Source organism: Lissotriton vulgaris, chromosome 9 (assembly GCF_964263255.1).
Source record: "Lissotriton vulgaris chromosome 9, aLisVul1.2, whole genome shotgun sequence".
NCBI lineage: Eukaryota > Metazoa > Chordata > Amphibia > Caudata > Salamandridae > Lissotriton > Lissotriton vulgaris.
In genome coordinates, this window is record NC_141697.1 from 1,061,008,839 (window position 1) to 1,061,025,223 (window position 16,385).

Here is a 16,385-nt window from a genome sequence, read left to right on the forward strand (position 1 = left end):
CCAAAGCAATTCTCTAATGCTACCTCTATTCCTACCACTCATCCTAATGCTAACTTTCATCCTTACTGTAAACCTAACTATCACACTAACACTACCCAAGCTCTAACTCTGAGCCTATCCCAAACTGTAACCCTTAACCTATCCCTATTGTTGAGACTTTTGCTAACTTTCACCGCTCCCCTTAAATCTAACTCTCACCCTCATGTTAACTCTAACCTGAACCCATCCCACTCTATAACCCATCCCTATCACTCACCTTAACATTAACTTTCACTCGGAGGAGCCAAGCTCGCGACCGTGATGGCCGCACTGTAGCTCGGCTCCGTCAACCTTCCTGCCTGAAACGCATATCCTGTACCTCATCCTGCCCCGAGGAGACACAATCGGCTAAATATGGGAAGGTGAAACATTGCTAGCACTTACCGTCCGTCCCGGGGGCTCCTGGGTGCCGCGGATCTGGAGTTGTGCCCTTGCTTGTTCCGGAGCCTCCGCGGCGTGCAGGCCGGGGACTCGCCTGCGACGGTCGGCCGGAGTGGTGTGTTGACGCCGGCCCCCGGTGGAGGAGAGGGGTCGGCTGAAGAGGCCGTTGTGCGGTTGTTCCGGTGGCGACTGACTGGGCCCGGTCTGGTGGCCCGGGGGCTCTGTGGCGGGGCTCGGCCCGCCTCAGACGGGGGTAGACCGTGCAGGAGGCTTGTCCCCCCCTTTGTTGCCTTGTCCGGCCATCTTGAAGCCCTTCGCCCGGATTCGGCGGGCGGCGCCCGTGAGACGGTGGCGCCGGCGACCCCTGTTTTTTGGTGGCCCATCTTTTTGCACCAAGATTGCCATTACTGGGGTTCGAGGAGACTCCAGTGGGCCTTACTCGAAAGCCCGGTCCAGAAGTTAAGGAGCGGAGCGTCCCTGCTGCACTGACAAGATGGCCGCCGGCGCCCCGGGTCCTGGACCTGCTTGGGGCGGCGAACCTAGTTTGTCGAACCACACGATGGCTGAGGCTTGTGGGCGTGAGCCCACGATCGGTGATGTCTTGGCCGCCCTATGTTCTTTACGTGCGGGCATGGCCTTCGACGCTGTTACGCAAGATAGCGGTTCTGCCGCCGTGCCTGTTGGCCCGTCCCCCATGAATGCGGCTCGACTGATGGTGTGTGCTGCTTTGCCCCCCTCGGCTGCTGCGAAGAGTGATGCCGCCGTACACCTACGAGACTGTATCTCAGCGGCCCCGAATCTCCAGGAAGCCTCGACTGTGGCGGACATAAGCGAGGGCCCCACGTTGGGCCCCTTCCATGCCAGTCTGGTTGGGGAGCTCGGCGGATGTTTGATTCGAACTGCTTTAGTGAGGTCCCGTGGCTGCCTTGCAGGGGTTACCTCGCTGTTTTGGACGGCGGGGCCGCACCCAATCTGTTTGCTGCTCCTGATGTTGCTACTTGACAGTCTGGTCTGCCGCAGCCACTGCTTGCTTTGCTGTTTGAGACTGGGGTCCTCTGGACTGCACCCTTGGCCTGCCTTGTTTCGATCCTGTGTGCATTCCATGCCGAACTGCTTGCTACCTACCACTTTATTGAGCATGAAAGTTATGATCAGGAAAGGACAGCGGTGAGACAGAATTGCTTCGGCGGACTACTGGTTAATGTACGTAGATGAGGACTACCCGTAGCTGTGACAATATGGCCGACTCCTTTTCCTGTTCCTGATATTTGAGGTTGTGTCTTTCTCGCTTTGATGTGGGTTTCAGTTGTGTTAAGGCGGGGGTGTAGGAGCTGAATGTTCGATTGCAGACCTCCTCTCCCACTGGATCCCTTTCCCCATTCCCTTCTCTTTTTCTTTTGGTCTGTTGTGTTCTTTTTCTTACTTTCTGATTCTTCTATATTTCGGGTTCTATTTAGGGCGACAGGCACGCTGCTGGGGGGTAGGCCGTAGCCTTCTGCAGGGGTGCAGGGTGGTGTGGGAGGGACGGGGTCTTTCTGTTGTTGGTTTTTTCTTTAGTTCTATGGCTCTTTTGTATCCCTTTATCGGGACGCTGTGTCTGCGCGCGCCTTCCATGGAGTGTTAGCGGATAGTGAATGGGTTGCTTTCCCGCTTCCACGATATTGACTGCACATATAGCATGTCTTACATGACTTGCCCCGATAGCAGGTCCTCCAGTTCTGCTTGCTTTATTCGCTTTGGGGCGAGTGCAGTGGCGCCGCGTTCTTTCTTTCCCTCTTTCTGACATTCTTTTCTCTACCCCTCCCCTCTTTTTCTCTTTATTTGGGTTAGTATAGTGGATGGCTATTACGTTGCTGCTCTGATTCTTCTGATCCGTGCCAGCACGCATTCAGGCGGTGACGGGTGTGTGGCGGGCCGTGGTGGGAACTGATCTGAAACGGGGCGACCATAAGTTGATTCCTGTCAATTGCTGCTATTACTTCCATTTATCAAGGCCCCTTTGTATTGATGCTTTACATATAGCCCGCCATGGGAATTCAGATGTCGAAAGTTGCAACTGATCCTGCTATACTTCCTATTATATTATAAAATTAACCTTATTTAATCCTGCTTCTAGCGGTTACATTCGGCCTCTTAATGTTTGATTGCTTGCCTGTATACCACTGGGTGACTGCCGGGGAACTTCAATGTTGACTCATGTGCGTTTATAATGCGTCGTGGCCGGCCTGATTGGTTGTAGGCTCGTATTTGTATGCCTCTATTCGCACAATAAAGGTTTAAAAAAAAAAAAAAATTAACTTTCACCCTTTACCATACACCTAATTCTCACCCTCATACTAACTTTAACCATAGATCTAACTATGAGCCTATCCCACACTATAAACTTATCCTTCACACAACCTCATGTTAACTTTCACCCTTAGTCTAAAACTAACTCTGATCCTCACACTAACTCTATCCATAGCCCTAGCTGTGATGTGTCCCACATAGTAACCCTGATCCTACCCCTGCCGTTCACCCTAATGTTAACTTTGAACCTTGCTTAAAACTAACTCACACTTACAACAACCGCAGCTTTAAACTTCGACCTTATCCCACACTGTACCCATAACCCTATCCCCCACACTAATCCTAACTCTTGCCCTAACAGTGAGTTAAACCCTATGACTAACCTTTATTGTCACCCTCCTTATCCAGTCCCTAACCCTATTTGGTTCTCTTTTGTCAAACTTAGCTCCCTTCTCAGTGCTTGTTTTCACGCTAAATGTTTTTGAATCATTCAGATAACTACCTGTAACTCAATCCAAATATTTGGAAATGCTCACAGATTAAAAGCAAGCAAACCAGCACATAGGATGTCATGGATTGAGCAAAGGAAGTTAGTGGTTGATTGCCTATGATGACTAGAAGGATGTGAAAATCTCAGCGGGAGTCTGAACCATAAGGAGTTGCCCAATAGGTGAACAGAAGAATCTATTCCATGTTAAAGCTGCTTGCTGACTTTCAAGTGTGTGTTTGTGCAGAGCTTCATTGCAGTGTAACAAAGAAATAGGTTAAGGGGAGAGCAGCACAGTGAGGTGAGTATTATGTGGAGTCACAATTCTATCCACAAATGGAGAGGAACTGTTGACATCACTAGAAGTCTTAGTTGTCACCAGTAACCATAAACGTGCAGTCTTGCTTGAGTTGTAACTAAAACAGAAGTGCTACTCATTACACATAAAAAGTGTTTAATACTAATATATGTTATTTGTTTATCTCAATATTGATCACAGAAATGCTTCTTCATGTGTGTATATAGAACGAATGTATCCTCGCATTACTGTGTCCTGTGGATACAATTTGACAGATGTAGAACTCCACAAATGCATTAATATAGCCTTATAGCCCGCCGTAGAGGGCTATACCGGCTATTAAAGGCCCTCTCCAGCGTTAAAAGCCCCGAGCCGAAGGCGAGGGCCTTTAACAAGGGAGAGAGCCTTATAGCCCTTCGTAGCTGGGCTATACCGGCTATTAAAGTCCATTAAATAATTCTGACACGAGAGGGCAGAATGTTCTAACAAAAAAGAACAAAGCCGTATGGGAGCATGAGGGGATTGGAATCCCCTCAGGGTCCTTGAAGTCTTTGTTCACAGTCAGAGCTGTGAGCAAAGAAACATTGGAATGTTGGAGCTCCAGGCTTATACCAGCCATTAGAAGCCCAGAGCACTCCATTGTTTTCAATGGAGCTCCCAACATTCCAATGTTCTAATGAGTATTAAAAAGTTTCACATGCAAGTTGTCATTTTTTTCCATTTAAACATTTTTTTTATCTTTGTCTTTTATTAATTGCCACCAGGGGTCAACATGCTTGGCTGCAGTTAGATCACAGAGTTCTGGATCATGATTTGCCAAAGAAACCTGGACCTGTGACGTTGTCTTTTCTTGTGCGGTACGTTCTCTTATATCTATATAAAGGTCATTCATTGTATGTAAAATTGGTGTGATCAAGGCAAACTTTGTGTTTCACTTGTGCAGAATCTTTATCATGGTTTAACAGAATAGTTCCTATGATAATAAAAACAAAGTTAAGCAAAAAAAACAGAATAATCCCTTTGAGGGTACTAGAACGCCTTTAAAAATAATAGTTACATTTGTTTTTAAGCAGCTTCGAAACAGCGCTGTACTGTGAATTACAAGTTGCTCCTTTAACTCACCAAATCTGCGACACCCACAATGCCCTGCACCAGCAACACTTAGCGGAACCTATTTTTCCGCTCAGCCAAAAAGGATTCAAGAACCCTGATGCACCATTTTTATGGTCTTTCTTTGTGATTCAGTTTCTGCTCTTTTTCTTTTCTTTTTTCCCTACATTAACCTTCTAACTCTTTCATTAGAATGTTTTTCAGTTTTAATTTGCCTTATTCTTAAACTGTAGAACAGGCAGGAGGAAGGTAAGCAAAAATGCTGGTCATTTCAGGTCTCTTTTTCATGGGCAAAAATGAGCGTTACAAGGCAGTTAGTTCACTTTAGAATTCTAATAAATAGTGAAGGAGTATATCTCCCGACTGGTCTGTGCACTTTTTTCTCATATCACAATTTTCAGCCTTCTCCTTTATAACCGCTCTGTTACCTGATAAAAGGATTGGAAACAGGCCACTTTAACCTCCTCTGAGACCAGGTGTCACAAAGGAAGTGCCAAGAGTATGAGCAAGCTAAATGTCACAGCTGTGACCCCTTACTACCTCCAAATGACGTCCATGAGTACTAGCCTCCCCTAAAGAAAATGAATTCTGCCTCATCCTTACCTTCCTTTTGAGTTTGGACACCCACATGTACTCCAAGATGGGGTTGTTCCTAGATGGCAATGGTTGTCCCACACACCGGTGCACAGAATATCCCACCAAGGATACCATCAGTGTGGAGGAACGTTTTGATGCTGACTCCCACATTGATGCAGGGAGTGTGTCCTTAGCAGAGCACTAGACTTTCAGCAGTCATATGATGCTTTATTTTTTTGTTTATTTATTTATTTATTTATTAAGCTTATAGAGCGCGACAGCTACCCATGAGGGTTTCCCGGCGCTAAAAAGACAATATGCTAGATAACCGAAAGTTAAAACCATGATGGAAAAAGAGATTTATTGATTGAATAGCCAGGTCTTAATTGCTCTGCGAAAGCGATCATAGCTTGTTTCAGTACGAATATTCAAGGGGAGAGAATTCCACAGTTTAGGGCCCAAAAGTGAAAAAGACCTTCCGCCCATTCTGGAGAGTCTAACTTTGGGTAGGCTAAAAAAGCCTTGAGATGAGGAACGGAGACAGCGTACCCCGTTTTATTTTGTACATGTAGCTCAGAGTTTTGAAAATCTGCTTTGATGCTTAGGCACACTCCCTTGGGTTTTCAGTACTGAGCCATTCCTCGATGTTATCAATCCATGAAGGGTTGGGGGGCATACTGTGCCACCTGTGTTACGCCCACGATCCTGTTGCAGATATTTTTGCAGGCAGCTTTTAAAACCAGGGATGCCTGCAGATCTTCTACTCCCTCGAGCTGCTCTAGAAGAGAGTGGCGCCCTCTGCGGAGGCCTAAGACAAATGACTTGCCAAAAGCCGGCTAGCTCAGAATTACTTACCTGCTTGAGTTGTGAGTTCATAATAATAATGTTTTTATCATAAATGTCAACAAACCCATGGGAAGGGATTTCCCGAAGTCATTAAGGAGTTACATTGTGTTTCGGCTCTTAAACAATTGGATCCTGAGGTAAAAATTAAAAGAGGGTTCCAGCCTGATATGGCCACGCATGGGCTGTTAAAAGGGAAGGCGCGGGGGAGGGGGGTTTGAAGCGCCACGGCTAGCGCTTTCTGGGGCAACATGCTAGTTATGCAAAATAGATTTATAGATGTATAAATGAAAGCAAGCCATCCCTTTTGCTGACGGACATATTGCTAGGTAGCGCCAGACACAATATTTTCTCTCTCCCAGGAGGTCATATACTTTTAATACATAGAAACAGGTACTCCTAGCACCGGGCAAAAATCGAAGATGTATCTAGAAGGCCCTGCATTACATTTTTGCCCCGGGCCTAACAAAAACATATTACATAGCTGTAATGCACAATAAAACACAGCATTAATCTGTGAGCTGTAAAAATAACTTAATTAAGGCAAGATTAAAAATATCTGAAATACAAAGAAACAATATCCCTGCATTGAAGTTTGCCCCAAGGAACCCCAACATTGAGGTGCATATTTACAAGGAGCTAGGGCTTCCGTAGAGTAATTTTTTTTTACGCAGCGGCAGCGCAATCATTGCTCCACACTGCTCCATATTTGCAAACTGACACATTGGACCCAATGCACTCGTTTGTTGAGGCCTGCATCACATTATACCTTCACCAAGTATAATGTATGCAGGGTAGGCTTTCCCACGTTAAAAACTACGTAGAACTTACGCAATGAAATTTACAAATTTTCACTGCATCACTCTATGACTTGACTGATACAAGATCCCTACACCTTCTCAAGCCAGGCATAAGGATTGATGCAGGACTTTTAACATGGGACTCACCTCTGTGTTTTGACGCATTGCTGGAGTTGCGTCAGTCTTGCGACCAGCTTCAGCAATGCTTCACTTTAGCGCCAAAAGATGCATCAGAATTTTTTATGCATCTGTGAATTCTTGCAACATGGAGCCCTGTATTGTAAATTCAGTGCACCCATGGTGTCGTTAGAGCATTTGCGGCAGGCACAAGAAATCTGACACATCAGTGCCGATATGTCAGTTCTTCTAAATGTGCCGATGAGGATGTCAACATAAGGGCGAGGCACACCAACGACACTCAACAATTTGAGTGACGCCAAGCCTCAGAAAAAAATCAACATACAAATCAAAGAAAACAAAAGAAAATATCAAAGCAATGAAAAGTGTAGTTCGATCCATGCCGAAGGAATGGTGTGTTGCAGTCTACTTCTTTCATCCCTCTTCCCCTCACCTTAGGAATAACCTATGTGTTTATTCTTCTAGGCCATTGTGTTTTTAAAGACACTTCAAAATATGTTGCAAGTTGTACACCTGTTATTTGCTCCAAATGCATGATGGAGGAAATGTGCTGAAAGTAAACTAAATTGAACCTAAACTGTTCGAGAATATTCAGTGAATGATTCCTCCAGAATGCTCACCTTTCTCCTCACTCTCTGGATTGAGCTAAACGGGTCCTGCAGACTCGGGTAACAACCACAGCTCATTCACTCTAATCCACAGTCTATATTCCCGAATGCCTTTGTGTTTTTTGGAGCCATATCCTGAAAATTCTTAGCGATCTGTAGTTACACAGTTCACTGAACACCTGCTAGACACAGCTGTATTCTGGAAAGGAGTTGGCTCCTTAAATAAAATATATTTCACATATTAATGTACAAGCCTTTAATATTATCCAGCTCAAATCACTATTCGTGACAAGCTTCATGCAAAATCATGGACTTCTTAACAGGTGTGAAAATAAATGCAAAAATAAAGATGGTAATAATAATAATACGAATAATAATAATAAAACCAATACCACTTCTAATGATACGGCCTCTCTGCATTACAATGTACTGTCTGTAACTTCTGATGTGAAACTTCTATTTTAATAAAAATATTAGAAATAAAAAAAAAGAACTATAAAAGCGACAAACTATTTGTCAATAACGGTGTTTTTGTCATAGCTCTGGTAGTTATAATGTCATTAATATAAATGTTATTATTATTTCCGCGCATTTACTTTCATGGACCCTAAATTATTGCTTGTTGTTTTCAGCATAAGATTAATATTCTCTCCACCAGGGTGCACTGTGCACTAAATAACATAAAATATAGAACCCTGCCTGCAAACTAATAGAACACAATCTGCAGAACTAACGTGTCAGTGTATGCTTTTTAAGAAGAGGGCATGTGATAGTGCACCAGGGGCCAGATGTAGGTAACTCATTTTTACCGATTCTAAAATACCGAATTTTACCGATTCAGTATTTTAGAAATAGGAAATGAGATGTAGGAAAAAAATCGGTAATAAATACAGATTCGGTAAAAATCGGAATCCCCGATTCGGTATTTACCGAATCGGTATTTACCGATTCTGCAAATACCGAATCGGTAAATCCCATCCATTCCTATGGGCCAGGATGCCCATAGGAATGAATGGAGTTACCGAATCGGTATTTACCGAATCGGTAAATACCGAATCACGGATACAAAAAAGCAAGCAGTTGAGCTACCAACCAATCACGTGCCTCCACCCCGCCCCTCAGCCAACCAACAGAGGAATCAACCAATCTTGTGCATCCACCCCACAACCAGGAAGTGGCCACAAACATTGCAGGTGCAGAGTAACTGATCACCCAGGAGAGCAGTTACACACTGACAGGCTGTTGTGAAGCTGAGCTGTGCAGGAGTGAAAAATGGATCCCCAAGACTCCCAGAGGGAAGGTGCAGAGAGGAAGATGAAGTTCAGCACAGGTGAACTTCAGGTGCTGGTGGAGGAGGAGGTAAAGCACTACTCCAAGCTTTTTGGAAAGAAGTCTCTGCAGGTAGCAGAGGCTGTGAAGAGGAATACCTTGTTGGGGATCCAGTCCAAGGTGAACGTCATTGGAGTGACAACCAGGGAAGTGGAAGATCTAAAGAAGAGATGGTATGATCTGAGGATCATTACCAAAAAGAAATTGGCGGCAAGAAGGAAAGAGGCCAATGCTACAGGTGGAGGAAAGAACAGGGCATCTGCTCTCACAGATCTGGAAGAGCTTGTGGAGTCCACACTGGAGCCAGAGAGCGTTTTAGGAATTGGTGATGCTGACAGCTCAGCCCGAGCTGCATCAAAGAAAGGTAAGGGACATGTCCATCATTCCTCCCCGCTTGCCTGTCTCCCTCCCCCAATGTGGCTGTGTGTTGAGGAACTCCAGTACAGGCTTCTGTATCCACCTGCAATGCATTATGGGAGTGGTAGTCATAAGAATTCACATCAGAGCAGGCAACATGAAAGAATGTCAGGCATACCACACAATACAATTAGAGACAGGGGAAGACCATGAAATATTGCAAATGATACGTGATTTATTATAGAAATGCACGGTAAAAGCACCACTAAGCCACTGTCCATATCTGTCTACAGGAGAGACTTCGCCAAGACAATGCAGGAGAGAGAGAAGAGGTCACCCCAAATGGAGAGGACTGAGGAAGAAGCCAGGGATGCAGGGCCCAGCACTGCAACACCTCCAGCACCCTGCACACATGCAGCTGCCACACCAGAGGCAGCCACCATGCAACTGCCATCCTCTCCTCTGCTCCTTGACTCACCACAACATGAGCCACAACAACTTTCCACACCAGAAGACTCAGAGGTGTCAGAAATCTGCAGGCCCAGGAGGCATGGCGTTCCCCCGCTAAAAATCCTACAAACATCCTCTGATGAGGAAAGGGAAGGTGAGATCCCAAATGAGTCAATGGAGGAAAATACAGCTGGTCTTCCATCCACTCCTGTCACTGTATCCGGAGGCACAAGACGCCGTAGGGCCCGGGAGGCAAGCTTGAGTGGGCATGGTGACAGTGTCTTCCGTGGCCTTGAAACAACAATGGTGAAGGTGCAGCGCCTGCAGGCCAAAGCAATTAGTGCAGTGCACAGACAAATGCGCAAAATGAACCAAAACTTTGATAACATGAACCGGGGGATCACATCAATGGCGGACAACACGAGGGACATGGCCGATGGGGTCAGGGACATGTCACAGTGTTTGATGTCACTTTGTGACGAACTCCATGAGGACCACGCACAAAGGCAAAGGGAGAGGGAGTGCATGCAACAGCAGACAAGGGTCATGCACCGTCTGGCAACAGCGACTTCACTGCTGTGTCGCCGTTCTGTTGCAGTGCAGGAGGGGCTGGTGCACTGCTGCACAGATCTCACAAGGGGGATGGGGAGAGTCACTACAGCAATGGAAGTACTGCTGACTAACCAGTCAGCCATCACAGGAGGTGAAGGTTTAGGGGACACAGACAACACCAGTAGCAGGAGCAGCACCCCTATCCCGGAAATCCGGAGGAGCAGCAGACTCCAGAATGCAGAGTACAGGCGCTGGCACAGCAGACAATGATCAGACCCAACCACAGGCATCACGCAGTGCAGTGCATGGGCGCAGGCAGTAAGGCTGCCAAATTTCGAATGGACATGTGAGGGTGAGGTGACCCCTGTCCGCACAGTTTGGCTAGGCACACTTAGGAGTTAACAAATGTGTCTTCAGACATTTACCGTAGTGCCAATTAAACTACGTTTATTGCATTGAAACCCTTGCTGTGTCTCTCTACTTACTCAAAAGTAGTTGTGTGTGATCTCTGCCCGTCTCTGTCTGCCGTCTGTTGGTGTTGGAACTCCTACTGTGTTGGGTGCAGGTAGTGCATGGTCATCGTCATGGTCTTCATAGTCGCTCAATTCCACCTCGGTGCCCTTCGTAGTAGCGAGGTTGTGCAACATTGCACAAGTTGCAATGATCTTACAGCACATGACTGGTGAGTACTGCCGTGCCCCTCCACTTTTGTGCAGGCAGCGGAACCTGCTCTTCAGAAGGCCAAAGGTGCGCTCCACGATGTTCCGGGTTCATTTATGTGCCACATTGTATCATCTCTGGCTGGGGGTCGTGGGGTTGAGGTAGGGTGTCAGGACGAAGGAACGGAGGGCATATGCACTATCCCCTAAAGTGAAATGAGAAAACCATTAATCACAGGCACACATTAACATACGTCTGCATTATCTATCAAGGGAGTGTCACACAGTAATTTACCTAGCATGTATCCTTCGCCAAATTCTCCCGCTGTCAGGCGGGTGTAGATCCCACTGTTTTGGAAGATGTAGGAGGGATGTATGACGTTACAACGCATACATTTACAACTACCTACCATTACAACGAAACTTTTACAACGCAAAAACTATTACAACGCATGTATTTACAACGCATGTTTTTACAACGCAGGTACCTTTACAACGCATACCATTACAACGTAAGTATTTGTAAGTATATATTATTTTTTTAATTGTAAATTAATTGAAAATAATATAATTTAATGTAATGTAATTTAATTTAATTTAATTTCATTTAACTAATTTAATTTAAATTAAATTTAAATTTATTTTTACCCTGTACCCCTGTACCCCAAAAATCCAAAACTGACCCTGAACCCTAAAAATACCCCTTTACCCAAAAACCTAAAACTGACCCTTAACCCTAAAAATACCCCTTTACCCAAAAACCTAAAACTGACCCTTAACCCTAAAAATACCCCTTTACCCAAAAACTGAAAACTGACCCTGAACCCTAAAATTACCCTTTTACCCAAAAACTGAAAACTGACCCTGAACCCTAAAAATACCCTTTTACCCAAAAACCTAAAACTGACCCTGAACCCTAAAAATACCCCTTTACCCAAAAACTGAAAACTGACCCTGAACCCTAAAAATACCCTTTTACCCAAAAACTGAAAACTGACCCTGAACCCTAAAAATACCCCTTTACCCAAAAACTGAAAACTGACCCTGAACCCTAAAAATACCCCTTTACCCAAAAACTGAAAACTGACCCTGAACCCTAAAAATACCCCTTTACCCAAAAACTGAAAACTGACCCTGAACCCTAAAAATACCCCTTTACCCAATAACTGAAAACTGACCCTGAACCATAAAAATACCCTTTTACCCAAAAACCCCAAACTGACCCTAAACCCTAAAAATACCCCTTTACCCCAAACATATAACATTTTAAATATAATTATATACTTACCAATACTTACGTTGTAATGGTATGCGTTGTAAAGGTACCTGCGTTGTAAAAACATGCGTTGTAAATACATGCGTTGTAAAAGTTTTTGCGTTGTAAAAGTTTTGTTGTAATGGTAGGTAGTTGTAAAAGTTGCGTTGTAAAGGTTGTACACCATGTAGGAGTCGTGGGTGCTTCCTGGGTACCTGGCCACTATGTCCGTGATCATGTACTTGGCATCACAGATTACATGTACATTTATTGTGTGTGATGACTTCCTGTTCCTGTAAATGTACTCTGAGCCCGCAGGTGGGCATATTGGGATGTGGGTGCCATCAATACAGCCAATGACGTGTGGGAAATGTGCCATTAGGTAAAAGTCAGTCTTGGTCCAGAGCAGGTCTGCATCAGTTTCCGGGAAGCGGATGTAATGCTCCATTCTCTGCATCATGGCATCCAAGAACTTCCTGAAGAAACGGGACAGGCAGCTCTGGGACACCCCACCTACCTCAGCAACAACACTCTGGTAACTCCCAGATGCAAGCAGGTGTATGCTACAGAGCACCTGCACATGGGGTGGGATGGCGTGCGCCCTTGGTGTTGGGTGCTCCAGGAGTGGGTGCAGGTCCCTGATCAGGTCCAGGATGGTTTGGGGGTGCAGCCTGTACCTTTGCAGTATCTCTGGCTCAGTCAATTGGAAGAGTGTGATGCTCTGCCTGTACACTTGCTCATCCCTTCTCCGTTCCCTCTCTCCTGCTGCCTGTAGCCGTAGCCGCCTTGCTATGACGTAGAATGCCGCCATTCTGGTTAAACTGTTGCATTTTGGGCCCTATTTTATAGCCTGCACCTGGTTACCACCTGCTTTCAATCCATGCTAAATACTGACTCTTAAATACCGAATTTCATGCAAATTTGGTATTTTAGGGGTCACCTACATCTCAAGAGTCTTATTTTTCCATTTCTTATTTACCGATTCGGAAAAGTTACCGAATCAGAATTTTTACCGATTCTGTAAATTTACCGATTCGGAAAAGTTACTGATTCAGAATATTTACCGATTCGGTAAATCTACCGATTTGGAAAAATTACTGATTCGGTAGTTTTTGGGAGCCCTACATCTCAATGTCCAAATACCGGTTGGTAACAGCCGAAATTCGGTATTTTCGGCCGTTACCGACCGGTATTTGGCTACCTACGTCTGGCGCCAGATGTTCCTTATCTGTAGACAGGTTCTATGTGTCGACAGAATCATCAAGGGCCAAATGTATCAAAGTCCTCATTTGCGATTCTCAAATAGCGATTTTTTGCGCATCGCTATTTGAGTTCGCAAAATTCTATGTTTGTAGGATTTGCAATAAATTTTGCAAATCCTACATATTCCTTAATTGCAAATCTCAAATTGCGATTCGCAATTAAGGAATACCTCCCCATTCATTCCTATGGACCAAGAGGCCTATAGGAATGAATGGGAAGACATTCTCAATTTGCGATTAGCAATTAGAGAATCGCAAATTGAGAATGCAATTTCAAGGATGCCAGGGTGTCAAAAAAACATCCTGTTGCACCCCTGAAATAAGCATGGGTGCACATGTGGCATTCATACATGCCCTAAGGGCATGTATGCAGGGCCGGACTGGCAATAGCGGGCACCGGGCAATCCCCCGGTGCGCCGCATGGGTGGGGGCGGTTTGGGGCCCCTGGGGGCTGTTTTTGTTACGGGCCGTTTTCGGTCCTGTACTCGGCTAAAAACTGGCCCCGGCAAAAGGCTCAGTGGCACTTCCAACCCCACCCCCGAGTGGGGGGGGGGGGGGGGGCTTGAGCACTTTGCCAGGGCCGGTTGTGGTTCCCAGAATGTGTGTGTATGTGCTTCAAATGCAAAAAATTGTGTTTTCAAGGAAATCGCAAATTACCACTAACTTGAAGTTGGTGGTAATTTGCGATTCCTTTAGGCCAAATTGCACTTTTTTGGTGCTTCTTACATTGCATTTAAGGAATCGCAAAATTTGTGATTCCTTAAATGCAATTGCAAAATAAGTAATCGCAAATTTTGAGATTCCTTATTATGCACGCAGATTTGCTCAAACATACTAATAAGCAAAATTGCAATTGCAAACGCCGAAATTCTGCGAATTTCGGCATTTGCAATCGCAATTGTGCTTGATACCTATGGCCCCAAGTCATTATTTACCCTGATTTAAAAAGACTGCTGGAAAACTCGAGCAGTATACATGTTGTGACTGTTTGTGCTGTTGAAAAGTTAATATTAGCAAGTCAGAAAAAAAGACCTTTCTGACAATCTCACTGGCATTGCTAGTGGAACACTTTAAAAAACATTAGCAGATCTAATAGGCCTGGGGCTGGATGCAGACCTTTTTGCTTGGTAAACGCTTGTTTTAATTGCAAATTATTTTCATAAAACTTTATTTTAAAAATTATTAAAAAACGTCAGCTCGTCAATTCACGTGTATGCAGGTGCAGCCATCTTGTAATGGTTTTTAAATAAAGATTTGCAAAAACCATTGATTGATGGCTAACATGCATGCCCCATTGCCCCATGCTGAAAACTGTGATGGGCCGTATTTAAATGAGAATGTCACTTCCACAGACCAATGATGGATAGGGTTTAAAGCCCTGTTATGTAAGCATGTATAACTGTTTTTCTTTTTATTAAAATCAAAAGGTCTTGGCTAATGACATACTCAGAAATTGAAATAGATTATTTTGGATTTCGGATGTGCTTGAATTTATTGTATCTCAGACAAAGGGCTGACATAAAGCAATCATGGTCCCTAATTATCATGACGTTTTCAACATTTGCGCTTGTATTGGGGGAAATAGATGTCACTTCCGGGAGGTGTTCTGAGGGCATGTGTTGCCATTAAGTTAATAAAGCAGTGATTAGGTCCGGGTCTACTGGTTGTCATGTGGCCACATTACATGTGACCTCTTCAACCAGACCTGATGTTTTAGCAAACAACTCTTTGCATTCTTTTTTTTTTTTTGCATTCTGGGTTTTGAGTCCATTTTTCAAAAATAAAAGTGAAACTGTATGTTCTGGGGTTCAACTGCTGCTCAAAATCATCAGGATTGCCTTAGAGTATACCACATAACATGGGATGCCGAGTAGGGTAAAATATTTTTTTTTTTAGCAAAAGAATACAAAGTTCCCCAGGGAAAACTAAAGAGGTATGTGTATGCAAATATGGGAGTAGAGCAGAAGCAGGGAACGGGCTGTTCCCTTGTTGGAACTAGAAGACCTCACACACCCAGGAACCTAGGTGTCATGCTTCATCATTGGTCTCCTGCTCCTCGTCAGACTGCGCTGCAATGTCCGACGGGCGCCGTAGGCGCTCTTTGTTGGAGATCTTTTGTTCCAGCCAATGGTTTGAGTGCATGTAAGGGGTCTGGTGAAGGTGTAGTCGTGAGGGAATAGTGAGATTAAAAGAAGGTGAGTCAGTCCACAAGGGACTTTATTTACGTGGCTGACTCCCTTAGTTAAAATGGTGGGAGGGGAGATAGGAACTGTGAGGGGCACAGTGAGCTAACTCAACCCTCTAAATAGGTCGACATGTTTCTTGCCTAACTGGCAATTCTTCAGGACCTTGGGTGCTAGGTACTACACAGTGAGAAAAATATACAATAAAATAAATGAGATAGATACAACCTCACCTGGTCAATCAGGGAGCAGGCCAAGTGGTCCTGCTCTAGAGGGGAGACCTAAAAGAAATGTGTAGAAGTAAGCCATTATCTCAACAGTAATAGGTCACCACAGTACTCCCTAGAACACACATACACATAACATTAAGACAAGGATATATCCAAGATTACACATAGTGGGCGACTAAAAGTAGTTCGTCCATAGCTGAAGCATTAGTAGTGTAATAGTGAGTCAAAACATTTTTGTCTTTTCACATGATAAAATGAAGAGGTTATCACAAAGTAACGGATGATTGGGCTAGTGCTTACCCTAAGAGAAACCCTAATAGGCCCGCAGTCTGTTCCCGTGGGGCTGCTTGTTAAGGTAAGGTACCTGTAAGAGAGGAACAGATACAGGCACACAGGTAGTCTACTGAGTGTAAAGTATGGCATGTAAAGGGAACAAATAAGAGGCCTTGGTTGTAAGTGGACCAAAGGCGAGGCTATATGGAAATGAATAAGCCTCTGGAGTGATTGGCCCAGGGCGGCTCGTTGTTGTTCCCGCCTCT

The 16,385-nt window shown here is 44.7% G+C and overlaps 1 protein-coding gene across 1 annotated transcript in view; it reads left to right on the forward strand.

The window, feature by feature from the left end:
* The window catches only part of FRMD4B (FERM domain containing 4B), a 515,943-nt gene that overhangs the window by 174,468 nt on the left and 325,090 nt on the right, over positions 1-16,385 (forward strand). Inside the window, exon 4 of the mRNA XM_086939027.1 lies at positions 4,259-4,351. Coding sequence (XP_086795153.1) covers positions 4,259-4,351 — 93 coding nt within the window. The remainder of the gene's footprint in view (positions 1-4,258; positions 4,352-16,385) is intronic.